Raw genomic sequence first — 27,382 nt, forward strand, 5'->3', positions numbered from 1 at the left:
TTAGTTTTTTCTTTTTTTGTTCTGAAATTGTTTTAGTTTTTTTTTTAGTTGAACCTCTCTTGTGCACGTAAAAGAGGAGAAAATGTGTTGTTAAGAACAGGTTGGGCTTTCTTTATATCTGTTTGGAAAGCCTGAGTAAACCAGCCCGGGCCGTGTGAACCTGTCAAAGCAGTCAAAGGAATGCAAGTAACACTGAAAAATTAGGGAATTTGCCTGTTGCCCTTCAACTTCTCTCAAAATTTTGTCAGTAAAAGACACGAATGAAAAAGTGGGGAACTTCTATGGGGAGAATTGTCTTTTTAAACTACCGGTATGAACTGTTAACAGTTGGATTAAACTTTCAACAGTCTGATTTGTTGGTTTTCACGTTAAAAATTCATAACTTGCAATACAAAAATGCTATAATCATAGATCAGATAATTGAAAATTTAATTCAATCGTTAAAACGATAGTATCTATTAGTAGGTTAAAAAGGACACATCCTACAGTAGAAATCCTGAGAAAAAAAAAAAAAAAACAGAAAAAAGAACATTCATCTAGTTTTAAAAAGGGTACAAGTCTTTATGCTCACTCAAGGGCATCCTCAAAGATATCCGACTAAATTCCACATGAAAACACAACTTTACACAAAGCTTACACGTGTACTAATTAACTTCTACAAACTTGAACACACTAAGAGGACGTTTGGTTAGAAGATTCAAACCATGTGATTCGAACGATTTTCGATTTACGTGTATTTTTTATAAGAGAAAATACTATAGCAAACTAAGAATCATGATTCGAATCAGGAAACGAATTCCTCTACCAAACATCCTCTAATAGCTGAGAACTATAGAAAAAATCAGATTAATAAAATGGTTGCAGTAATGCTAGTGACGGGCATTACAAGTGTTTTAAGACCTTCAAGCTTATTGACCAAACTAAAACTCTGTCAGCCTCGATGAAAAGCTCTTCAACAACGGAAGCCATGTCTAGCAAAGTTTGAGGTCGTCCAAAGAATAAAATGAACATGCAGTTCTTGAATTTTTATCAAACAGATAAATGGGAACGATTTATTCAACATATTGATCACAGATGCATTCTGTAGTTCTTGACTTGCAAAATGGATGCTTAAAACAAAAGGTATTTTGACTACAAAACTAAACACTATCACGCCACTAGATTTTGAATCCACAACATTCAACCAAATTTTATCCCATGAAAAATCACGCCCATGCTTCACCTTTTCTCTTGTTCATGTTTATTTCCGACCAATCAAGTTTTAGAAAAACAAACGGCAACGAAAACTACACGTCCACAACAAATATTGCATGCCCACAACTTTGATTTCCAACATTTTCAGGGCACAATCTTGTAAGCTTTAACCTTGTCAATCCAAGAGATAAAAGAATTCTTGGAATTCCTGAACCCCAAGAATCCATGCTCCTTGCTCTTGTTCATGCTAGACAAGGGAGCTCTCCCACTAAACATGAGATCAGCAAACCACCACACACCCACTTCCTCCAACTTGGTGGGCTCAAGTTGATTCTCCTTGACTATCTCCTCCCAGACGGGACCTTTGTCCTTCATCAACTCCGTCAACCTCAAACGCTCACCCTCTTCCAACCCCCAATCTTCGATTCCAAACTGCTCAGCCAAGACCTTCCAGAAATGCTTCCACCTGAAAACATCCCCATTGTTACAGTTAAAGGCTTCATTCTTTGCATATAGGTCCACTGCAGCCCATATTTGCTGCTCTGCAATCAAATCTGCATCTGAGGCCACAGAGTAAGAGTCCCAAGCTGCTTTGGTCCCAGGGAATTTCAGTGGACGACCCTCGTGTTTGCATATAGCAGCATAGACACAAAGCGTGCCAATCAAGTTCATCAAGCTGTAAGGGGAAAACCCGAATATCGTGTCGGGACGGTGCACAGACCAAGTCAAGCTCTCCTTTTTCCTGACCTCTTCTTGCAGCACGTCTTCCAGAGTGTAGTAGAAGTTGGGATATTCCAATCGGGGTAAATCCTCTGTGAAAGGAGGATCATGGGGCTTGATCTTGCCAAAGGACTCGAAAGGGCCAATATAGTGTTTGGTCCCTGTTTGGAGGCAAATGTGGCTCAGGTTTGGGGCATTTGGGATCAGAGCACGCAGCACATTGTGGAACATAGCACCATTCACCTCGCAGTTCTCAACTTCAGTGGCTCGGTTAGCCCAAGTAACATAGAAGATGTGGGTGACATCAGTCAACGTTGAAAGCTTTGTATTGGTGTCTTCAGGATCTGAGATGTCGCATTGGATGTATTCGATAGGATGGTCAGCATTCCAATTAGGGCGTGGTCGTCGACCCACACCGTAGACCTTCCACGGGCCGCCAGGCGTGTCTGAGAGTGGGAGGATTTCTGCCAGGCTGTTGCCCACAATGCCAGTCACGCCAACCACCAACCCCACACTCTGATAGCTTATGGGTGCTTCATTTTCTTCAAACTTTTTCTGAAGAAAAGTAATAATAAATTTGTCAAAATAAGAGTTGTGTATGACGTATATGCGTCTGCAAAAAGGCATACAAATAGAGATTGAGACAATGGTTATGATTTTCACCTTAGCAGCACCAATAGCTCCAGCCCACCACCAACTCATTTTTCACTGTATTTAGAAATACACAAAATCTGACGCATCATAAAGGGCGTATTAAGATTAGAGGATTCTACAATCAAAAACATAAACTTGGATATAATATAAGACAAATTACATGATTAACAAGCTTCATTCTTTTTAAAGGGTAATGTTTTGCATCCAAAGTTCCTGAGATTGATCAGATATCGGTAGCGTTTTCTCCCTATTTTGGTTTTAAACTTCTTCCAAAGAAAAATCAAACACCAAATGATCGTGCCCTAAAAACATATCATAATACATCTTCCTTTGAAGAGGCTGAATCCAACATAAAATATAACCTACTTAAACTCGTAGCCACAATTTCCATTGAAGAGACCATGAATTGAAAAGAACGGATAAACTGAAGACGAATAATTAACTTATGATTTCCCTTTTTGGTGAGACCCACTACGCCAAAATCAATAGTGCCGACGCTTGTGTGATCAGAATTCAGACATATGATGAATTCATATCATACCATAATCATCAAATAACTGCAAACCACACAATTAAATAAAGAAAAAACAGCTACAAAAGATTCAAAAGCTATTTGGGCATGTCTAATTAAAACTTCATAGCATTATATAACCACCAACACTCTTCCTTTCCCCAACTTAGAGACGGATGCCATTTGTACCCAATGGAAGATAGAACTTCCACTATAGTTAAGCCAAAGAAATTACATTCACAAGAATAGCAAAATCAACTCAAGATAGAATCGAAATGGAAAATAAATGAACCATCTAAAAACTAGAAAATTGATCAAACTATTCTTTTTTTTTCCTACATGATCTAGGCATCTCAAACAAACAAAAAGCTAAGATATAATCAATTTCCATCTCTTTTGAAAAGGTCAACCTGAGATTCTAGAGAATAATCACTTGCAAAATCGGTGACCAAAAGGTGGGCATGTTAGAAAATCAGAAATTCAGGTCATGAATTACAAGTGAATTGAAGTACAATTTGGGTGAATAAATTCATGGAACGAACAAAAATTATTACAACAACTCATTAAGTTTGATGACTATATTAGTAATCAACTTGAAAGATTTTCCACTCTACAAATCACAAAACCAAGCATTACCCACTCTACAAATAGAACAACAGAATTCTAATATGCAAATTCAATTCCTTCAGACTCAATTCTCAAGCCAATCATGCACATTTCTTACATGTTAGAAAATGATAATCAACCTCATATCGATCTTTCCAGCAAATACATATGATTAAGAATTGATTCACAGCGAAAAAGAAAAAGACCCAAGAAATTGAAATGAAAAAAGAAAAAGAACAAAAATCATAAAGAAAGAGCCAACCTTAGTGAGCAGAAAAAGGGAAATTGGAGGTCTGATTTTGATGAGTTGTATTCGATTGTAACCGATTGGAGAAATCGTAATAGGAGAGAGAAAATATAAACTTTTTTTTATTATTTTCCTTTTTCCTTTTTCTTTTTTCTTCATTATTATTTTATTTGGTTTCGGGTCAAGACGCTTCTTCTGACAATTATCAAGATTTGTTTAGTTGTTTACAGAACGCGCGCGCGCGAGAGAGAGAGAGAGAGCAGCCGCATGTTTTTCGTGGGAAAACATGTTGTTGTCGTTTCAGTGCAAAAAGAAATGCTATTGTCGTTCATACACCAAACGACATGTCTTGGTCGTTTTGTGTAAAGTTTGTTTTTCTACTCTATAATCAACATGTAGGACTCGCCCATTTCTTGAATTTGAGTTTTCATTTTTTAATTTATACAGTTAAAAACTCTCAAAAAATGTCACATTTAAATTTTTTTTTGTTACAGTTAAAAACTCTCAGAAAATGTCACATCTAACTTTTTTTACTACAGTTAAAAACTTTAATAGAACGTCACATCTCAACTCGAATATACAAAACAAACGAAGCAGTAATTTCTCGTGTGTTACACGTTAAACGACATTTCATTTCTTTTGTTGTATCAGACATTATTGACGTTTACTCATTTTATGATGAAAATGAAAAGACATTATTTTCTTTTTGAATAATCATTGAAATGTTGATGTTATTTTCATTTATCTGTTTATTCTGAATGTAATGCATTGTTGATTATTCTTTTGCAAGAAAAATATCATTTGCTACCTAGCTAACATAAAGTGACACGAAATTTGAAAGATTAAAATCTAATCTAAGCTAAAAACTATAATATATATAAATAAATAAATAAACAGTGATAAAACGACTCCTAATACTAAAATTAACAAAATTTACTCCTATAAATACAAAATAAATATTGAGCAAGGGTCCAGACTCTAGGGTGCTTTTTTCTTAAAGAGAAAGTACTATAAATAGTTTTTAGTGCTAATTTCTTATTAAGTTTTTAACTTAAATTAGGTTTTAATCTTCCAAATTTAGTCCAAATTTAGTCCCACATCAACTTTTCCATCCATTTAAGTTACATAAAGAATAAAATTTGCTAACAACTCATTGCAAGATGGAAGAACAGTTATATTATAAAACAATAATCTATGGTATAACCCAAGTCATATAAGTCTTACAATGGGTTTTTGCTAAAACCACATGCCAAGCAATTCTACTACATAGATCTGAATGTATTCTGCTTTGTACTACATGAATTCTGGGGACAAGAAGCAGTAGTCTTCATATCAGCTTGTCCCACCACACCACATGATATTTGTTTTTTTTTTTTCCCTCTTTTTCTTCCCTCCTACCATATCCTACAAGGAATGCTGGACCCAAGGTGACCCATTAAAAAAAAGAGAAGAAATTAAAAGAAAATAATAATTGCACTTGATGTGCAAAACCTATTCTTGCCCAAATAAGCTAACCCTAAACCGGCCTATGAAACTTTACAGTCCTAATTTAAAAGAATAATTTTACATCCAGCGCATAAGAAGTTACAATGAATAGAAGGAATACAAGAAAAGGAAAATTTCGGAGGCGGATTTACAGTCCGGGACATTCATTGACAGGGTGTTGAGAGTTTAAAAGCTCGGTTGAATGTTTTATCAAATATTTGAAGCACAAACAGAAGACAATTGAAGAATCACCCGCCTTAATCCTGTAAAAATTGGAAGGCTGGATTCTCGATGAGTTCTTCTGGAGCTTTTACATCTGAATATTTCTTGTCTTGAAAGGAACTAGAAATGTCATCAACTGAGAACGGAATGCTGCAATACATGAACCATGATTAGTACTAGTAGGTGCTGGGATAAAAGTAATTTATAGTTGAGGGAGAAAAAAAAAAAAAGTTCATTTTTAACCTGGAGTTGTCATCCAACAAAAAGGAGATACTATCATCATCATTGGAATCATCGGTCATAATAATCTTCATGCTAGAAATCACCTGTACAGAAAAAAGGTTCGCAGTATCACAGCATTAATAACTGCCAGATGACACTGTATAGCAATTTCAAAATACTTTTTTTTTTTGTAACTTACATCTGGAGATACACTTCGGGTGTTGTAATTGTCATCCCAATATAGCGTGCATATTCTATGAAGCTGTTGAACGCTCAAGATCTGAACAAGGAAGCAAACATTGATGTGAAACTCAGAAATTATTCTCATACCTCAAATCTATATGTAACTTCAATTTACCAACTTACTATGTAGTTCCAAAAACATACGTAACAATCTATACAATATGATAGAACAAGTTTCACTCCTCTTCTATATATATAGCTAGTTTAGGCACAAACATTCAACAAATATAATATGAAGTGCATCTTGGTTTCACACACGAATTTGCTTTTGGTACTAGTATTTGTGTCGATTTATAATGTTCTTGCAGTTTCCAGTCACAGAAAGAGGGTGAAGAAACTTACTGGGCATAGATCATTTGTAATTTCATCATACGATATTCTAGACTTCTGGTGTATGACCTGCACGGAAATACTAGCTAAGAAACAAAATACATCTAAATATGAATTTAGTTCCCAAAAATATAATTGATTAGAAGTAAATTTCTGGAATAAGTCACCTCGTGGTCAGGAAATTCCTACTTTCTTACTAAACTCGATAATCATGAGGTGATTATTTTTACTCTCCCCACAATAAAAAGAACCTTTTCAATACTGACTATAGAATGAGGTCATTTAGTTTATGCGTATGGTAATCATAACCACAGTACAAAAGAGACAATATTCTTAGGTAATTAAATAATTTAGTAACATGATAAAAAGCAATCACAAGTATTTCTTTAACATAGTTGAAGAAACATACCAAGAATCCAACAGCCTGCCTCGCATGTTTGAGTTCATCCCATGACGAGCCAGCATACTGAAAGAAGAGGAATCATCAACCCAGGAATACTTGGAATATGTCATGAAGTAACATGACTGTGCTATCCAAGATAAAATATGCAAAGGTGGCCGAGTGTTTCAAAAGTGGAAAAGAAGTTATCCTAAAAAATGCTCATGATGATAGTAAAAGAGTACCTCTTCTTTTGCTTGGCAACACCACAGCTCTAATTCAGCTAACCCAGATTTCACATATTCCCCGTTGCTGAATGTGCAACACTCTCGACGTAGAAGAAGGCTGCAGCAGCATCAGGGAACAATGCATCAACAGTTTAATATGGGTTGCCTTTAATCTAAAGAAAACATATTTTGAAAAAAGCAGAAACAAAGAATTACCTATTAAATAATTGTACGTTGATATATGAGAAAGTTTGGGTAAATATCTTCTGAACAAGAACTGGAGGCACCTGAAATAAAACGGACAACAATGACTTCACATTTTCTAAAAAAGAAGGAATTGCTTGCTTTAAAATCGTTAAAGTGGACCACTTACAAAATTTTCTTTCAATGTACAGAGAAGTCCATTCAGGTTATCAATGATGCTGAACCAGGAATTAGCTTGAGGACTACTGCCATTTCGCCCTCCAGATGATTTTAGAATATTTCCTCTTGATGTTCTGGGTGCCTGAATTGTCGAGGAAACATGTAGCTGGTGTTAGAAACTTGCTACTCCGGAATATAATTAAAGTAATTTGTATTAGATAGCACAGTAGAGAATACAATTTCTTTTACATGAATATGTAGGTTTTGAGAGAATGAGTTGCTCTGTTTTTCTATGTTCTTTAGAATGAAAAATGCAATGAATATATACAGGAAGTTTTCCCTTAAGAGACGATCCTAGACTGCAGTAAAGGAGGAAACAATCTCCACTAAACTAGGAAAGAATAAAAACAGAATCTAGTAATATATTACCAGATTCTCCTCGTAAAATTATTCCAAAGAAATAAAACAATCCCTAAAATTCCTAACTAATTGAATGCAGGAATTCAACACTCCCCCTCAAGCTATGTTGTATATGTTGAACAAACACAGCTTGTGACTCAGTTCTTCAAAATTTTTTCTTGGAAGATCTTTAGTGAGTATGTCCGCCACTTGATTGTGTAGGGGTGTAAACCAGTTGCACAACAAAAGTCTCAATCTTCTCTGAGATGAAATGTCGGTCAATCTCAAAATGCTTTGTCCTGTCATGGTGTACATAATTCTTAGCAATGCTTATGATTGCTTGGTTGTCACAGAATAACTTGATAGGTTTCTGAATTGCCAACTCACTGAGTAACCTGTGTATCACATTCCTTCACAAATACCTAGGGCCAATGCTCTAAACTCAACTTTTGCACTACTCCTTGAGACTACAGGCTGTTTCTTGCTTCTCCAGGTCACGAGATTTCCCCAAACATAGAAACAGTAACCAGTTGTTGATCTTCTATCTCTCACATCTCCTACCCAGTCTGCATCTGAGAAGATTTCAACATCCCTTTTTTCAGTTTGAGATAACTTAAAATTATATACACAACTTCTATATGTTCTTTTATGGGGTTGTGCATGAACTGACTTACCACACTAATTGGAAAACCAACGTCAAGTCTTGTGTGTGAGGTAGATGAGTCGCCCTACAAGTTTCTAGTATCTCCCACTGTTGACTGGTGCATTATCTTTTCCTGTCCCTATCTTCTTAGTTGAGTCCATTGGTGTATCTGTATGTTTACAGCCAAGCATACCTGCCTCCTTTAGTAAATCCATGGCATATTTACTTTGACAAACAAATATCCCTTTCTTCAATCGAGCGACCTCCATTCCAAGAAAATATATGAGATTACCAAGGTCTTTAATTTCAAATTCCTATGTCAGGTCTTGTGTGTGAGAGGTAGATGAGTCGCCCTACAAGTTTCTGGTATCTCCCACTGTCGACTGGTGCATTATCTTTTCATGTCCCTATCTTCTTAGTTGAGTCCATTGGTGTATCTGCAAGTTTACAACCAAGCATACATGTCTCCTTTAGTAAATCCAGGACATATTTACTTTGACAAACAAATATCCCTTTCTTCGATCTAGCGACCTCCATTCCAAGAAAATATCTACGATTACCAAGGTCTTTAATTTCAAATTCCTTGGCTAGAAATACCTTTAATCTCAATAGTTCCTCCTCATAGTCAACTGTTAGGATGATGTCATCAACATACACAATCAATACTGCTATTTTCTTCTCTAGAGAGAACTTCACGAACAGTGTGTGATCTACTTGGCATTGGGTGTATCCATATCTAATCACTGACTTTGCAAACCTATCAAACCATGCACGAGGAGATTGCTTGAACCCGTATAGAGATTTCTTGAGTTTTCATACCTTGTTATTGAAGGTAGTTTCCAGTCCTGTAGGTATTTCCATGTACCCTTCTTCTTCTAGATCACCATTCAGAAATGTGTTCTTAACATCTAGTTGGTGCATAGGCCAATCCTGGTTTGCTGCAAAAGAAAGGAGGACTCTGATAGTATTTAGTTTAGCCACTGAAGCAAATGTCTCTTGATAGTCTATTCCATAAGACTGAGTAAACCCCTTAGCAACCAACCGAGCCTTTAGCCTCTCAATACTTCCATCAACCTTATGTTTGATGGTAAAGATCCACTTATAGCCAACTGGTTTCTTCTCAGGAGGAAGAACTGTTATCACCCATGTGCCGTTTTTCTCTTTAATGCTCTAATTTCTTCACTAACCGCCTTTCTCCATTCTAGATTCTTGAGAGCAGCCTGAATAGAATTAGGAACCTGCACACTATCAAGAGTAGACACAAAGGCCTGGTAGGATGGTGACAATCCTTCTTATGAGACAAATCGGAGATAGGATGATTGTACAAGTTCTCACCCTTTCTCAGAGCAATTGGAATATTTAAATCATCCATAATAGGTGTTGTAGTCTTAAGATCAGAGTTTTCCTTTACCTGAGTGAATTTGAGTAGGCATTGGATCCGAATCAGCTTCTTGGTCAAGTATGAGAGGTGTTGTGTGCTCTATCTCCTTTCTAGATTTCTTCCTCCTGGAGTAAACAATTAACTCCTTATTTGCACTTTGTTGAGGACAATTTCGGGTAAGAGAAGGGGATGGACTATTTCGGACAAGAGACGGACTTCCAGGAAGATGACTCTCAGATTGTGTAGGAATAGGAAGACTCTCGGGTTGTGGAGATGGAGTTGTATGATCAATGGTTCCTGGTTGAGGAGTAAACTCTGAAATAGGTAATGAATAAGGCTAAAGTGAGAATGAAGTGTCCCCAGACTACATGTCAAGATCCCAAAGCTGATATTCCCTCATGGATCCCAAAGCTGATATTCCCTCATGGTCTCCCCCTAAATTGTAGGTTTGGGAAAAAAAGATTGGTGTTCAAAAAATATCACATCCATTCAGTTGTAGACTCTTTTTGTTATAAGAGAGTAGCACTGATAACCCTTTTGGTGTGGGGAGTACCCAAGAAAGATACATTTGATGGAGTTTGGGTCTAACTTGCCACGATGTTGAGAGTGTATATGGACAAATGCAGAACACCCAAATACTTTAGGATCAAAATATGAGATGAATTTGGTGTGTGGGAAGTTTTGGAGAACAATTTGACATGGAGTTTGGAACTTGAGAACTCTGGAGGGCATCCGGTTGATGATGTATGTGGCTATGAGTATTGCTTCTCCCCAGAAATGTTTTGGAACATGGGTAGTGAACATGAGTGGCCAAGCTACCTCTAATAAGTGTGTCTTTCCTCTCTACAACCCCATTTTGTTGGGGGGTGTCAACACAAGAGCTGAAGTAGACAATTCCTTGTCTCATGGCATTCTTTGGCATTGTCAGGTTTTAGGACTTGGATCTTGGTATGGAATTGTGTCTGAATCATGGAGTTGAAATTTTAGAAAATTTGTCCAACTTCATATTTTTCTTTCATGAGGAACACCCATGTCAATCTAGTATGATCATCAACAAAAGATACAAACCATCGTGTTCCCGTTATATTTTTACACTTGAGTGACCTCATACATTATTGTGAATCAAGAAACATAATTCAGAACTAGGGACGAACCCTTGAAACGAACATCCCATAGGTTGGCCATGGATTTTTCAGGAAGTCTCCCTAAGATGTCCTGGTTTGCGACAGTGATCACACCACGGTCTTCCTTTCCTCTACATGTTTTCACTTAAGTTGCTTGTCTGAGATCCATGGGCTGCTAATGCAGATCCTTTAAGGTTGGAGCAGGATTTTGAGATCCCATCATTAGCTTCTTTCTACTTTCCTCTCGACGAACTTCTGAGAAGGCCTACCTTATGCTTGGAAGAGGTTTCGTTCCCATCACTCTTCCTCTGACTTCGTCTAGGTTTTTGTTGAGACCAAGAAAAAATTTGAAAGCTCTTTTCTGCTCCACGATTTTCCTGTATAGTTTTGTATCTTCAGTGCACTTCCATGGATGAACTTCAAACATGTTGAGATGTTGCCTATGGCTGGTGAGGGCATTGAAGTATTGAGTGACTATGAGATCCCCTTAACGTAGATCGTGTAATGCGGCTTCAACCTCAAATAGTTCTGAAGTGTTTTCTGAATTGGAATACGTTTCTCGTGCTGCATCCCATATCTCATTTGCAATCCTGTATAGGAGAAAATTTTCACCTTTTTCATTGTTCATTGAGTTGATCATCCAAGACATGATCATGTGATTTTCAGTCCTTTATGTCCTGAATTTGGGATCCTTTTTTTTTTGGAATTGTGACTTCACCAGTGAGGTATTCATCCTTACCCTTCTCACAGATGAACATCATCACAGATTGAGACCACTGAAGATAATTGTGGCTGTTGAATTATGTGGCCTTATTAGGAAACCGTGTGACTATAGAGAATTGTGTAATTTCCTGATTTCTAGGAGATTCTGTTAAGTGTATATTCTGTTTAGGCTGCAGTGCCGTTTATATATCTCAGCCTATTGTAACCTATTTGCTGTATGAAAGAATCACTTTTCTCCCAATTGATATTCTGACATGGTATCAGAGCCCTAGGCTCTTTTCTGGGTTGTTTCTTCTCGATTCTTTCTGTTTCTTTCAGCCTGTTTCAATCAACAATTTCAGCATTATTTTTCAACATTGTTACTGCTCGATGTCCGCTTGAATCCTTTTTATTGTAAGACCAACCCTTTATTCCTTCTTTTCTATTATCACCATCTAAAACGTGATCGATTTATCCAAGCACCATGACAGATGCGTCTGCAACCAGCAACACGACCGAGTCTTCTGTGATTTCCTCGACCGAGAGCAACATCAACACTTCTACAGGGATTTGCATAATATTCAGGCTGCTTACAAATTAAATGGAAAGAATTATCTTAAGTGGTTTCAATTGGTTCGCACGTTTTTTAAGGGAAGAGGCAAACTAGGTCATTTGCTCGGTAATGGGCCTAAACAAGGAGGCCCTAAGTTTGATGCTTGGGATGAACATGACTCACTTGTGATGCCCTGGTTATGGAACTCTATGCTGCCTGAAATCAATGACACATGTATGTATTTGAGTACGGCAAAGGAGATATGGGATGCCGTGAGAGAAACCTACTCAAAAGTCAACGATGCTGCCCAGATTTATGAAATCAAGACCAAAATCTCAACCACCAAGCAGGGAAATCAGTCAATCACGGAATACTCTAATCTTTTGAAAGGTCTTTGGCAAGAGATGGACCATTACCAATGCATTCAAATGAAGTGCAATGAAGATGCAGCCATTCTTAAAAAGATTTGTTGAAAAGGGACGAATTTATGATTTTCTCGGAGGATTGAATGTGGAGTTTGATGCTGTACGGGTACAGAATCTCGGAAAGGATGATCTGCCATCATTGAACGAGACAATTGCTCTTGTCCTTGCTAAAGAAGGAAGAAGAGGGGTTATGATTGAAGCGCACACTGTGGAGAGTTCAGCCTTGGTGTCAAAGGCTAATAGCACAAGGAGTTTTGGTTCGGAACAGCGCCAAAAGGAGGATAACAGACAGGCTGTATCTTCGAGACAATCCAACAAAGATTCCTTGTGGTGTTCGTATTGCAAGAAACATCGACACACTAAGGAAAATTGTTGGAAACTGAATGGGAGACCTCCGAATATGAACATGAATTCTGCTACAAACGAGCAAGGACAAGCACATGTGGCTCACAGTTATTCGGGCAATGAAGAGGGACCACAGAATTCAATTTCAGGATTCAACAAAGAAGAAATTGATAAGTTGAAGATGTTGGGATCTCGAGAAATCTTCCTTGGCAGGTACATGTTCATTGGTGTTTTTCAGGTATCTCTTCTTCCTCTTGTGTTGCTAATGTCTTAGAAAAAATTTCTTCAAAGATGTGGGTGATTGATTCCGGAGCCACTGATCACACGACCTATTCCTCCAAGTTTTTTATTTCCTATACTCCTTGTTCTAGTAATAGGAAAATAACTATAGCTGATGGGTCTATTACTACTGTAGCCGGTCAGGGAGACATTTATATAAACGACTCTCTCACACTTAAAAATGTCCTTCGTGTCCCAAAACTTTTTGCAAACCTCATTTCCATTCAAAAGCTTACCAAAGACTTCAATTGCAGTGTAACATTTTCTTCCCTCATATTGTGTATTTCAGGAATAGGGCACGAGGAGGATGATTAGACGTGCTAGTGAAAGAGACGGTCTTTACTACCTGGAAGCCCAAAGTGGAAGAACTAATGTTGAGAATTCCCTATCTACATCATTCCTTTCAGAGTTAGCTATGTCGAATAAAGATAAAGTTTGGCTTTATCATCGTCGTCTAGGTTATCCGTCTTTTAGTGTCCTTAAGTTGATGTTTCCTATGTTATACAAAGAGTCTACGATTGAAATGTTTCATTGTAATGATTGTGAACTTGCCAAGCATAAACGTGCTTCCTTTCCAATAAGTAATACAAGAACACTTATTCCTTTTTCTCTCATTCATAGTGAAATCTGGGGACCTTCTAAAGTTTCAAATGTTTCTGGTGCTAAGTGGTTTGTTTCGTTTATTGATGATTGTACCCGAGTAACATGGATTTATCTCCTGAAACACAAATCAGATGTCGGTAGTGTTTTACCCAATTTTTACAACATGATCAGAACTCAATTTGATGTGAGAATTAAGCGATTTTGTTCTGATAATGCCAAAGATTATTTCAATCAGATTCTTTCCCCATTTTTTCAAAAAGAAGGGATTATTCATGAGTCTTCTTGTGTTAGTAGCCCTCAACAAAATGGAGTAGCCGAACGTAAAAATGGTCATCTTTTAGATATCACAAGAGCATTATTGTTCCACAAAAATATTCCTAAACAATATTGGGGAGAAGCCATTTTGACAGCTGCCCATCTTATTAATAGACTTCCAACTCTAGTCCTTGAGTTCCAAAGTCCAGTTACAATTCTCACTAAATTTTTTCCAAACTTCAACGTTTCCAATAATCTTGTTCCTAGAATTTTTGGCAGTGTTGCATTTGTCCATGTCCACTCCCAAAACGGAGGGAAACTTGATCCTCGCACTGTTCGGTGCATTTTCATAGGATATTCTTCTACACAAAAGGGGTACAAATGCTTCCATCCACCTACTAGGAAATTTTATGTCTCGGCTAGTGTTGCTTTTGTCGAGAATGAGTCATTTTCTCAGCAGTCCTATCTTCAGGGGGAGACCTTAAGTGAAGATAGAGCAAAGGACCTCTCTCTCCTTGATTTTCCTAGTCAGCCCGATTTTCCTGAGTCTCCAGTTGAGTCTGTTTCACCACCTGTAGAACCACTTGTTCAGTCCACTCCTTCTAAGTCTACACCATCGGTTGAGTAACCCATGTCTTATGGAATGATGAAAGATAAGGGGAAACAAGACAATATTCAACCACTGTAAGTTTATTCCAGGAAGAAAATCCCAGTCTCTCGATCGGTACAGGTACAATCTCCTATTCGTACTACTGTTCTACTCCCGAAATCCCTTCCAGACATACTGAAATTATCACACCATCAACTGAGCCCATTGAACCCGTAAAAGAACATGAAGAACCAAGTGACATTGATCTACCAATTGCTCTTAGGAAAGGAACCAGAACTTGCACAAAACACCTGCTATACCTGTTCATGACTTACCAAAACATATCCCAAAGCCATAGAGCCTTTCTTAGCAACCTTCATACATTACCTACTATGAGAAATTTATCTAAGGCATTAGGAGACAAGAAGTGGGAGGATGCTATGAAAGTGGAGATGGAGGCTCTGGAAAAGAACCAAGACATGGGAGTTGGTCGGATTGCCAAAAGGGAAGAAATTAGTTGGATGTAGATGGATTTTCACTGTGAAGTACAAGTCTGACGGTTCTGTAGAAAGATACAAGGCAAGTTGGTTGCCAAAGGGTACACTCAAACCTACGGTATTGATTATATAGACATTTGCCCCAGTTGCGAAGATGAACACAGTACGAGTTCTTCTGTCGTTGGCTGCTAATTTTGGGTGGAACCTACAACAGTTTGATGTCAAGAATGCTTTTCTCCACAGTGACCTAGAAGAGGAAATTTATATGGAGGTTCCTCCTAGGTTTGAATCTAAAGAGGGCATGGTGTGTAAATTAAGAAAGGCTCTCTACGGACTCAAACTATCACTGAGAGCTTGGTTCGGAAGATTCACCAAGGTAATGACTACCTTGGGGTATAAACAGAGTCAAGGTGATCATACTCTATTTGTGAGACACTCTAACTCAGGGGGAGTGACAGCTTTGTTGGTGTATGTGGATGATATTATAGTGACGGGAAATGATGTGGTAGAGATGAACAACTTAAGGCGGCGTCTTCTCAAAGAATTTAATATCAAGGAACTTGGAAAATTAAAATACTTCCTAGGCATTGAAGTGGCACATTCAAAGCAAGGGATCTTTATCTCTCAACAGAAGTACGAGATTGATTTACTAAAGGAAACAGGGAAGTTGGGCTGTAAGCCGGTTGACACACCTATTGAATTCAATCATGGACTATGTGATGCTCCAGAGGATCCCGTGGTGGATAGAGGCTCCTATCAGAGACTTGTTGGGAGGTTGATCTATTTGGCACATACTATACCAGATATTGCATTTGCAGTGAGTATTGTCAGCCAATTCATGCACAATCCTAAAGAGTCCCATCTCAGGGCTGTTCATAGAATCTTGCAATACTTGAAGGGCAATCCCGGAAAAGGTATTTTGTTCAAGAAAGGAGAAAATATGACACTAGAGGCCTATACAGATGTGGATTATGCAGGATCATTGGTTAGTAGGAGGTCAACTTCGGGCTATTGTACTTTCCTAGGTGGAAATCTTGTAACGTGGAGGAGTAAGAAGCAAAACATGGTGGCAAGATCAAGTGCAGAATCCGAGTTTAGGTCTATGGCAATGGGAATATGCGAACTGCTATGGTTGAAGATAGTTCTTGATGATTTGAAGATAAAATGGGAAGGACCAATGAAACTATACTGTGACAACAAATCATTGCTCATAATCCTATTCAACATGATCGAACGAAACACATTGAAGTTGACAGACACTTTATCAAAGAGAAACTTGATAGTGGGTTGATATGCACTCCATTTGTTTCAACAAAAGATCAACTAGCGGATGTGCTTACAAAGGGACTACCTGGCATAGCATTTCGAGACATTGTCAGCAAGCTAGTGATACGAGATCAAAGGTAAATCACAGGTAAAGATGCAATTACTCAAGTATTATTGAATTGAACTACTATCGAAAGGATTCAATGAGAATCTTTCTGGACACTATACACACACAGAGGTTTTCGTCGACTCTCCAATTTCTTCTCAATATAATTCTGTAAAAATCCTCATCTACTTCTACTCCTTTATATCCCCCATATTTCCCCCCAAAACCATTATTCCTACATGCTATTCCTTTACATTAGGCAGCCCCTCTATAGAATTCTCTTTTTGCCCTTGCCTTTTATTCCTCCTCACGTAAGTGAAATACACCGGTGGCTTATCATTACCTACCGCCCAAACTTGCACCTTGTCCTCAAGCTGAAAAAAAGGAAAATGATGTTGGATAGTCGAAAAGGACTCCCAGGTAGCATCAAAGGCAGGCATTCCCTGCCAATGAATCAACACTTCCACATCACCCAAGCTACCCGCCCGAGGTTGGCGAACGCCTAAAACCTCCGCCGGCTCCATCAACATCTCCATGTCCGCAGAAAGCTCAGCAGGGAGCTCCTGAGAGGCCTCAGCAGACCCCAAACAACGCTTGAGTTGGGAAACATGGAAAACCGGGTGGATTTGTGCTGAGGCAGGTAGCCGCAATCGGTAAGCCACCTTACCAATCCGTTGTTCCACCGCATAAGGGCCAAAGAAATGGGGAGCCAACTTCTCATTTCGCCGACGAGACAATGACTGTTGCCGGTAAGGGCGCAGCTTCAAATACACCAAGTCACCCTCCGTGAATTCAACATCCCGCCTCTTCCTATCGGCCACACTTTTCATTTTGTCCTGTGCCCGTAACAAATGCAACTTCAAGGCATCCAAAGCAGCATCTCGGTCCTCCAACTGACGTTCGATCAAAGCCACCGCTGTCTTACCGGAGCCAAACCGAAGCAATGGTGGAGGATCGCGACCATACACCACACGAAAGGGAGTAGTATGAGCTGCAGAATGATACGATGTGTTATACCAGTACTCAGCCCAAGCCAACCAACGCATCCATTGGCGAGGCTTGTCAGACGCAAAACAACGCAAATACGTCTCCACGCACCGGTTGACCACCTCCGACTGTCCGTCCGTTTAAGGGTGATACGCGGTACTCCGCTTGAGCGAAGTCCCCTGTAAACGAAACAACTCAGTCCAGAAGCCGCTTAAAAAAACCTTATCGCGGTCAGACACAATGGAGAGAGGGATCCCATGCAAGCGAACCACCTCCCGCATAAACAGATTGGCCACAACCGGGACTGTAAAAGGGTGGCGAAGTGCCAAGAAATGAGCATACTTACTCAATCTATCCACCACGACCATGATAGTATCATAGCCCTCAGATTTAGGAAGGCCTTCAATAAAATCCATGGACAAATCGTCCCAAATCTGATCCGGAACTGGAAGAGGTTGCAAAAGCCCCGCAGACAATAGATTGGAATGCTTGTTCCGCTGACAAACTGAACAACGACCCACATACTCCTTAATATCCTTAAACATGCCCACCCAATACCAAGTCGAGGCTAGGCGGTGATAGGTTTTGAAAACCCCCAAATGCCCGCCAACCGGACCATCATGCGCCTCCTTTAATAAGGTGGCCACAAACGGAGAGGACTTGGCAATAACTAGTCGCCCTTTGTACAAAAGCCGACCCAGCTCCAAAGAGAAACCAGGGTAGCTAGTGAGATCGTGTGACAAGGCCTGACAAATCTCAGACAACCGAGGATCCAATAGCACTTGCTGCTGCAGCTCTTCATAATCCCAGCCTTTGACACACGATATCGTGCAAAGAGATGACACGCTGCCCATGCGAGAAAGCGCATCAGCGGCCTTGTTCTCTAATCCCGGCCGATAATGGATGTCAAAGTCATACCCCAGCAACTTAGTAATCCATTTTTGATGCTCCATACTTACCAACCGCTGCTCCAACAAAAATTTCAAACTCTGTTGGTCGGTTCGTACAAGGAAACGCCTGCCCAACAAATACGGTCGCCACTTTTGCACCGCTACGACGATTGCCATCAACTCACGCTCATAAATGGAACGCGCTCTGCCCCGAGACGACAAAACATGGTTGTAAAATGCAATTGGTCGACCATTTTGCATTAACACAGCTCCTAACCCATGTCCAGAAGCATCCGTCTCAACCACAAAGGGTTGAGAAAAATCCGGTAAGGCTAACACCGGAACCGAAGTCATAGCCTTTTTCAAGGCCACGAACGACGACTCCGCCGCTTGATTCCACCCAAATTGATCCTTTTTTAGTTGATCAGTCAATGGACTTGCCAACATCCCATAGTTCTTGACAAACTTGCGGTAATAACCCGTGAGCCCCAAGAAACCCCTAAACTCCCGCAACGTTTTGGGTACTGGCCATTTCAACATTGCTTCAATCTTCCGCTCATCAGCCGCCACTCCATCCGCAGAGATAATATGCCCCAAATACTCCAAAGAGGATTGTCCAAAACAGCATTTTTTGTCATTAACCTTCAAACTATGCCGCTACAACAACTCAAAAACCCGAAGCAAATGCTCCACATGTTCTCCTAATGACGCACTATAAATCAAAATGTCGTCAAAAAACACCAACACAAACTTCCGCAAAAAACACTTAAACACCTCATTCATTAGAGCCTGGAAGGTGGCAGGGGCATTTGTCAACCCAAATGGCATCACCAAGAATTCATAATGCCCCTCATGGGTTCTAAAGGCCGTTTTGGGTACATCCTCGGTGCGCACCATAATTTGGTGATATCCAAAACGAAGATCCAGCTTTGAAAAAATCTTCGCCCCATGCAACTCGTCCAATAACTCATCTATCACCGGAATAGGAAACCGGTCAGGAACGGTAGCGCGATTCAAAGCTCGGTAGTCCACACAGAAACGCCAACTCCCGTCTTTTTTCTTGACCAAAAGCACCGGGCTGGAATAAGGGCTGGCACTGGGTTGAATGATGCCCGCCTGTAACATCTCGTTAACCAAGCGCTCAATCTCGTCCTTCTGCGCCTGTGGGTAACGATAAGGACGTACTCTAATCGGTGACGTACCTTCTTGAAGCACAATCGCATGATCACGAGCCCGAGTTGGCGGTAGCCTATGCGGTTTCTCAAAAACAGCCGTGAACCGCTGCAATACTTGTGAAATCTCCTCTGCCATTTGCATTTGTGTTCCTTCCTCCAATACCTGTACACACCCAAACTCCACCAAAATCCCCTCTCCTTCTTTCTTGAGCGTTTTCAGCATGGATTTCAAGGAAACCAGCGTCCTACTTAAACTCGAATCCCCCTGTAAAGTAACTGGCATATCCCCCACCTTGAATTTCATTGTTAGAGTTTGCCAATTGGCTGTCATATTGCCGAGGGACCCTAGCCATTGCATTCCCAATATGACATCCGAACTACCCAGCTCAAGAGGCAGAAAACCCTCATCCACCTCCACCCCTTGCAGCCCCAACACTAAACCCCTGCAAACCCCACTTCCCTTCACAGCCTTCCTAGTACCCATGACCACCCCATACGCTTGGGTTGTAGTCAACGGCAAATCTAATTTCCTTACCAATTCCATGGAAATAAAGTTGTGAGTGGCCCCCGAATCAATGAGGACCACCCCCTCTTGACCACCAATCTGTCCCCTTATCTTCATGGTTCTCGGGGTGGTGATTCCCACCACAGAGTTCAAAGACAATTCCACTAACTCTTCCTCATTCCCTACCGTAATTTCCTCCTGTTCATTTTGATTAACTTCCTCTTCCTCTTCTAAAATCAGGCAATTCTTTATTCTTACAGACATGGCCAAAGAAGTATTTGTCATCACATTTAAAACAGAGGCCTTTTTCCCTTCTTTTTTGGATTTCAACCTCAAAAAAACGCCTAACAGAGTGCATACCTGTTGGCTGAAACGGCTTGTCGTTTTGGGAAGGACCAAACGACTTGTCGTTTGGCATGGCTGACTTGAGGACATTTGTTGATTGGCTTCGAAAAGGTTGGGTATATGGCTGTTGTCGCATCCAAGGGCCGGTTGTCGTTCCCTTAGCTCCTCTCAAGGCTAAATTCCTATCTTCCACCCTCTGAGCCAATTCAATAATTCGATTCAACCCGCTCGGCTGAAGCAGGCAAATTTCCGCCCTAATCTCTGGTTTGAGTCCGTTGATGAAGTTTCCCTCAAGGATCACCGTCAGGATCTCCGACAAGGGTGTGGCCAGCATCTCGAAATCTCGAATATACGCGTGTACTATTTCCGTCTTGCCGGAGAGCAAGGAACTTCTCGCAATTCAACCCCTCCTGCGATGGTCGGAAACGGTCGAGCAGGAATTTCTTGAACTCCAGCCAATCGCGAATTGGTCGGCGCCCGTCCGTCCACTGGAACCAGGCCAGGGCCTCGCCGTCCAAACTGATTGCCGCCGCTTCCAATTTCTCCCTTTCTCCCATGCGATTTAGGGTAAAGAATCGCTCGGCACGAAAAATCCAGCCGTCTGGATTTGTGCCCTCAAAAATCAGCATTTCAATCCGCCTTGTCATTCCTCCCAACCGGAATTCGCCTTCTCGATGCTCGTACGCCGATCCGCCTCCATTTCCGTTCTCCGCCCTAGTCTCCCTATTCTCCGAACTTTCTCCTCCATGATTCTGCATCAATGAGTCCAATTTCCCTAAAATTAACGCCACGTTCTTCTCCAGTGCAAGAATCTTCTGCAGATCGCCTCTAACTCCTTCCATTTCCTTCAAAATTCCCTCACAAACAGCACTCAGCTGCTCTTCCACGGTTCCGAGTCTCTCCTCCATTTTCCTGGCAGCCATCCCGATTCACGCAAGATCGGTGCTCTGATACCAATTTGATACGAGATCAAAGGTAAATCATAGGTAAAGATGCAATTACTCAAGTATTATTGAATTGAACTACTATCGAAAGGATTCAATGAGAACCTTTCTGGACACTATATACACACACAGGTTTTCAAGAGACCTCGACTCTCCAATTTCTTCAAAATATAATTTTGTAAAAATCCTCATCTACTTCTACTCCTTTATATCCCCCTTATTTCCCCCCAAAACCGTTATTCCTACATGCTATTCCTCCACATTAGGCAGCCCCTCTACAGAATTCCCTTTTTGCCCTTGCCTTTTATTCCTCACGTAAGTGAAATACACCGGTGGCTTATCAGCTAGGAATGAAGGATATACATTCACCAGCTTGAGGGGGAGTGTTGAATTAGTGGCCTTATTAGGAAACCGTGTGACTGTAGAGGATTATGTGTAATTTCCTGATTTCTAGGAGATTCTGTTAAGTGTATATTCTGTTTAGGTAGTTTCCTATTTTGTAGAGATTTCATTCCTATTCTTTAGGGTGCAGTGTCGTGTATATATCTCAGCCTATTGTAACCTATTTGCCGTATGAAAGAATCACTTTTCTCCCAACTGATATTCTGACAGTGGCTATTGAGTTTGTGACCAGTGATGAGAATAGAAGTGCCTTCCGCTCCTCCATGATGATTAATGGCCAATGCCACTTTGGGGCTGGAGTTCACTTCTGATATCAAGCTTGAACTCTCAGTCGCTACGCCGTACTTGGTCACGAGGGAGAATTAGGTTTCAGAGACAGGCTCTGATACCATATAGGTTTTTAAGAGAATGAATTTCTCTGTTTTTCTATATTCTTTAGAATGAAAAATGCAATGAATATATACAATAAGTTTTCCCTTAAGAGACGATCCTAGACTGCAGTAAAGGAGGAAACAATCTCCACTAAACTAGGAAAGAATAAAAACAGAATCTGGCAATATATTACGGAATTCTCCTCCTAAAATTATTCCAAAGAAATAAAAAAAATCCCTAAAATTCCTAACTAATTGAATGCAGGAATTCAACACAAACCCCTTGTAGAATAGACCATTTTTTGTGTTAACTATACCTGGATACAAGAAGAAAGCAGTGGTGACAAGTCCTTTTTTAAATTGTCTCGAATGATTCCATATATCTTCTCCACATATGCAGTAAGTTGCTGCTTAAAGAGCAAGGCTGGATATTTTGCCTCAACTTGTCGCACTACATCAAGTGGGCCAACTAAGAGGTTGGCTGAAGATGAGAGGAAGCCCTGAGAAACAACAGTCGTATTAAGTCAGCCAATGCACAAACCATAAACTTCAGTAATCGCCACAAAGTACATGTAGATACAAGATATAAGTTCTATATGGAATAAGTATATAATTACCTGCGCCATCCGCCCAAACAAAGATGTTGGCGTAGGAGGCTTCCGTGGTGCAGTACCAGTAGCTTTTAAACTTCGTTGAAGCATGAAAAGCAATGTAGATGTGTTTGAAAGCCAGTAAGCCATTTGATCATTGTTATCTTGGTCCTGCAAAAAGGATGGAGTACAAAGAGTTTTGTCTGTTAAGAGTTCAGTTCATGGTTCTTCTTTTTTGGGTATGGGTAATCCCAATTGAAAAGTGGATAGCAGAATCAAACAGAATCATAATTTAAACCAAAACGAGAACTAGAAATGTAAACCAAACCCTAGCTGACAAGCATCTAAGACAATTTTAATATCTTATCCCAGAACAGAATAGCGTGCACTGACCTCTAAATTCTAAAACACGTTCAATTTATTATAACATTCACTCTTTCTTTAAACATTTTCATGGAGAGAGAGAGAGAGAAGGATGTATACCATATATGGAGATTGAATTTCCACAATTGGAATATTACGATCCAATAACATAAACCCAAGTCATAATGGAAAAGTTTGTAATGCACATAGAACTACCTCTATTGCAGAACCAATCATCTGTATAAGGCGGTCAAATACACTTGTTCTTTCAGCTTCAAATGATTTCCAGTGAAGAAGACATTTGTATATGGTAAATGCTGCAACCGGCTTCCCTTCGCTGAAGCCAATATCTTGTGACACGCATTTGATCAGAGAATCTACATTCTCCTGCAAGAAAGTGAAGAAAATTAGACATATAACCTACTTAAATTGCACCTGATGTTTGAAATTGTACAATTTGAAGCTCGCTGCTCAAAAAATGCCTCAAAGGCTTACGCCTCATGCTGTTGGAAAGTGGTATATTTCAATACCAACTCTCTTAAAGTGTTATTCCTCTAATTCACCCTTCGCCTCACATACATTAGGCAGCCAGGCAGCCTTGAGGCTAAGCCTCACTTTTTTCTTTTCTTTTTTTCCTTTTTTGGCAAGAGAAGCCCAAGCACAAAAATCTTCATTTGGCCCAATAATTTGCTGCTGAAAATGGAAAGCCCAGAAAAATGTTTTTCTTTTTTTTTTTTTTCCTAGTGAAAGCCAGCCAAGTTGCTGCTGACAACAAATATTAGAGAAGTGAAGAAGAATAACGTTGCTGCTGAAAATTATAGAGGTGGTTGTTGTGGAGTGGAGACTGAAATCTCTAAATCCAAAGGGAGAAAATTATCTTTATCGTCTTATTCAGAGGCTTACGCCTTGCATGCAAAATACCTCAGTACTTGATTGAGCAATTTAAAACCTATTTGCACCGGTTAGGAAAGAAAAGATAAATAAATTAGAAGGTCTATTCTTCGCTCTGCAAAGCACATACATGCTGCCTTTCAATTTGAGATCTTCTCAGTTTACTATCAGATGCGCCAAACTTTTTTGAGGGTATAGCACTTAGTGGTTCCTGAAGAAAATAGGCTCGGTTTTAGAATCTTATACAAGAAAATGATAAGAGACAAACAGTACATTATACGTTATATGAACACTTACATGATGACCATTTCCTTTGGGCTGCAACAATGAGAGAGCAACACAAGCAATAAGACATTTTTAAGAAAGGTCAATATGCAAAAAAAAAAAACAAAACAAACCAAAAAAAATTGCAGCATGAATACCTCAGCTACTGAAATTCCTAAATGTTCAGACATTCTCCTTGAAGATGAATTAAGCAATGTCTGCTGACGCAAAATTTGGTCCTCAGTTTCCATGTCAGAAAGTTTTTCTTCTAGCCTGGAAAAGAAATTGGCAAATTACTTAGATTAACTAAAAAAAAACCTTATAAAATAGGGAAAATTCTTCAATTCAGAATGAATTTCAAAGGTAAGATTGAGTGATAGAACTCAGCACAATTTGATAGATGTAGACGAACCTTTGCATGGCAGTCTTTAGTTCAATTATCTTTGTCTCTGCCTCTGAAGACTGCTTTAACCTTTCTTCGCTAAGCCTACTAGTTTCCTCAAATCTTTTCTCGGTTTCATCAATTTTCTTTTCCAGTGAATTTACCAAAGCCTGCAAAGTGTCACAGCCAGCTTAATATCTTTGATTATAAACTAATAAACTTAAACATCTGTAAGTAAAACTTTATTGAAGGCCCTTTATCAAGAACCTAAGGTCTTATGCGAGAACGGGCATGAATAAAAGAGATTTTGGTAACCCCACCTTAAGCTGCTCATTTTCAGAAGTAAGCTTATTAATCATTTCATGATCGATAACTGGAACCTCTTGTATGATAGGAGCGTGTTCAGCTGCTTTCTTCGCAGCCTCACGTTCCTTAACAAGCAGTTCTTTAGTTTCTTTAAACTGGAGTTGCATCTCTTCCAAAGCAGAGTGCAGTTTTGCATTTTCCTGTGTTTTAGCTTCTTCAAGGTCAGCCTGCATCAAACGGTACTCATTAAATTACTAGGTTGACAACCAGGAAATGGACAAAGGTATGAGGATTCCATAGTTTTTGCCATAGCCAAATCAAAGAAGTTTACGGATATTTCATTAAAGAATCAGCATACGATAATCGTTTGCCAAAAAAAAAAAATAGAAAAAGAAGTTTAAGTGAATAAGAATTATATACGCCTTTGGAGCTTTTCATAAGTATCGTTTTAACAAAAAGATATTGATATTATTACAACAAACAGCCTTATTCAGTAATGGAATCCTGCCACACCTCAAATTGGATAGAACAAAGCATTCTCCAAAATACCACATAAACAATCAATGTCCTTATACAATACAACAACAACAACAAGCCTTAATCCCATCTTAATTGGGGTCGGCTATATGAATTTCACTTTTCCACACAGTTTTGTTCGAAATTAGACTTTCCTAAAAGCCTAGATCTAGAATGTCATTCCTAACTACTTCGGTCCATGTAATTCTTGGTCTACCCCTCCCTCTCCTAGTATTAGGTATAAGAATGTCCTCCTAATCACGAACTGGTGTTTCTAGCGGTCTACGTTGGACATGCCCGTACCACCTCAAGTGGCCTTCGTGCACCTTATCTTCTATTGGTGCTACACCTACTTTACTATGAATAAATTCATTCCTTATGCGATCCATTCTCGTATGGCCACTCATCCATCCTAACATACGCATTACTGCCACACTCATCTTACATATATGTTGTCTCTTACAATAAATTGGGAATATACAAGCTAGAAAATAACAGATTGTTTCCCTATATAAGAAAGAAAGGAATCTTACCCTCATCCGTTTCTCCAACTGCAGACGCCAGGTCAATTCCTCAACTTGCTTTTCCAGCTTGTTTTTGGCAGCTTGTAGAGCACCAGTCTCCTTAGCAGCCTGCAAAAAGATACGGATGACGTCAACATAAAACAAAAAATAAAATCAAATAAATTAAAAATTAAAAATTAAAAAATGACATTATATATCAACATTCACATTGGGCAGAAACCAAGGGCAAAAGAATCAGGAGCTTTAGGTTTAAATCAGATTGGAAAATAAGATAACGCAACACTTTTTAAGATAAACTATAACAAGCATTCCATCGATAGATTACATGAGGATCAGAGAATATAAATATGAAGAGAGAAAAATGATCAAAAGGCATAACCATTTTGAGCTTTCGTAATTCTCTACGTGCAACCCTTCCTCTCCATGCACATTGTGTGGTCACTGCTGCTTTCTTTACCCTCAAATAACAATGGCGCGCCAAGAATTTCCGACAATGACTCTGAAATAGTCAACAAAAAAGAAAAATTTGTGCACATAAATAAAGTATACAATGAATGAATTTCCTTGAACCAAAACCAATGTACTTTCATTGTTTATATATTAGAGACTTGAAAATAATAATCTCCGGGCTTGGCATATCCCCTAGAATGACGACCAACATATTTTTTGGATGGAAAAGAAAAGCATTTCAGCCAATTTACTTTTGAATAATAATGAACTCTTTGGTACTCTTGGGTATGAATTAAGAATTCCCCAGTTCTTCTATCAGGAAAAAAAAAAATGTATTCCCCCAGTTATGCAATACAAGCAACTACCACTTTCCAATTAGGCATGCTATCATTTACCTGAACAATAATAGCAGCTCTTGTCCGCTTCCTGAATTTCAGCTCATTACGAGCATCCATCCCGCGCATGCATGTCTGAAAAAGAACAGCTGAGGAGTATACCTTTTGGTAGGCATTCCTAGCAAGATACATAAGGTAATGTTTCTGGATTTTCACAGATGCAGCCTCCCTTCTCATGCATTCGTAATGATAGCGTGCAACTTGTCCTGCAATTAAGATACAGGAAAAACATTAAGTTTGCACAATCCTCTATCAACAGGCATAATTTTCATGGACTACAAGATAAACTAGTAGAAACCATTTGATACCTCTACATGAGGCTTGAATTTTTATAGCAGACAGCCGTAACAAGACAAAGTTATTGCGAGCAAGATAAGATCGAACTTTTCTCTGGATGATGCTTGCAGATTTTCCTAAGACCTCACTTCGGCAAGCATCTAATTCTGCCATCTGACCTGCTCTGAGAAACACTTTGGTTTTGCCAATCTGCCATGGAAACAAGCCAAAAAGAT

At 39.4% G+C, this 27,382-nt stretch overlaps 2 protein-coding genes across 5 annotated transcripts in view; both read right to left on the reverse strand.

The window, feature by feature from the left end:
- Nucleotides 1-862: 862 nt before the first annotated feature.
- LOC21394609 (3-oxo-Delta(4,5)-steroid 5-beta-reductase) lies at nucleotides 863-4,083 on the reverse strand. Of its 3 annotated transcripts, none has more exons than XM_010113260.2 (3): nucleotides 3,948-4,083; nucleotides 2,578-2,622; nucleotides 863-2,469 (listed from the first exon to the last, which is right to left on the reverse strand). In XM_010113260.2, exons 2-3 carry the CDS (start codon nucleotides 2,614-2,616, stop codon nucleotides 1,339-1,341), a joined length of 1,170 nt encoding a protein of 389 aa, XP_010111562.1. In that variant the 5' UTR covers nucleotides 2,617-2,622; nucleotides 3,948-4,083; the 3' UTR covers nucleotides 863-1,338. The 3 variants fall into 3 exon arrangements, with proteins under 3 accessions (XP_010111562.1, XP_024031291.1, XP_024031292.1); XM_024175523.1 differs by having other exon boundaries at nucleotides 2,578-2,645; XM_024175524.1 differs by having other exon boundaries at nucleotides 2,578-2,683.
- Nucleotides 4,084-5,101: 1,018 nt separating this feature from the next.
- Nucleotides 5,102-27,382, reverse strand: part of LOC21394610 (myosin-6) — a 30,517-nt gene continuing 8,236 nt past the window's right edge. For both annotated transcript variants that reach the window (XM_024175525.1, XM_024175526.1), the window contains 20 exons: nucleotides 27,179-27,356; nucleotides 26,871-27,076; nucleotides 26,405-26,524; nucleotides 26,035-26,133; nucleotides 25,000-25,212; nucleotides 24,710-24,849; nucleotides 24,456-24,570; nucleotides 24,331-24,351; nucleotides 24,164-24,244; nucleotides 23,359-23,529; nucleotides 22,807-22,950; nucleotides 22,507-22,689; nucleotides 7,414-7,545; nucleotides 7,257-7,327; nucleotides 7,059-7,158; nucleotides 6,844-6,900; nucleotides 6,447-6,503; nucleotides 6,061-6,141; nucleotides 5,883-5,965; nucleotides 5,102-5,789 (listed from right to left, as the gene is read on the reverse strand). In XM_024175525.1, the coding sequence (XP_024031293.1) occupies nucleotides 5,675-5,789; nucleotides 5,883-5,965; nucleotides 6,061-6,141; nucleotides 6,447-6,503; nucleotides 6,844-6,900; nucleotides 7,059-7,158; nucleotides 7,257-7,327; nucleotides 7,414-7,545; nucleotides 22,507-22,689; nucleotides 22,807-22,950; nucleotides 23,359-23,529; nucleotides 24,164-24,244; nucleotides 24,331-24,351; nucleotides 24,456-24,570; nucleotides 24,710-24,849; nucleotides 25,000-25,212; nucleotides 26,035-26,133; nucleotides 26,405-26,524; nucleotides 26,871-27,076; nucleotides 27,179-27,356 (2,367 nt within the window). In that variant the 3' untranslated portion in view covers nucleotides 5,102-5,674. The remainder of the gene's footprint in view (nucleotides 5,790-5,882; nucleotides 5,966-6,060; nucleotides 6,142-6,446; nucleotides 6,504-6,843; nucleotides 6,901-7,058; nucleotides 7,159-7,256; nucleotides 7,328-7,413; nucleotides 7,546-22,506; nucleotides 22,690-22,806; nucleotides 22,951-23,358; nucleotides 23,530-24,163; nucleotides 24,245-24,330; nucleotides 24,352-24,455; nucleotides 24,571-24,709; nucleotides 24,850-24,999; nucleotides 25,213-26,034; nucleotides 26,134-26,404; nucleotides 26,525-26,870; nucleotides 27,077-27,178; nucleotides 27,357-27,382) is intronic.

This window comes from Morus notabilis, unplaced genomic scaffold, assembly GCF_000414095.1.
Source record: "Morus notabilis unplaced genomic scaffold, ASM41409v2 Scaffold792, whole genome shotgun sequence".
NCBI classification, from domain to species: Eukaryota; Viridiplantae; Streptophyta; class Magnoliopsida; order Rosales; family Moraceae; genus Morus; species Morus notabilis.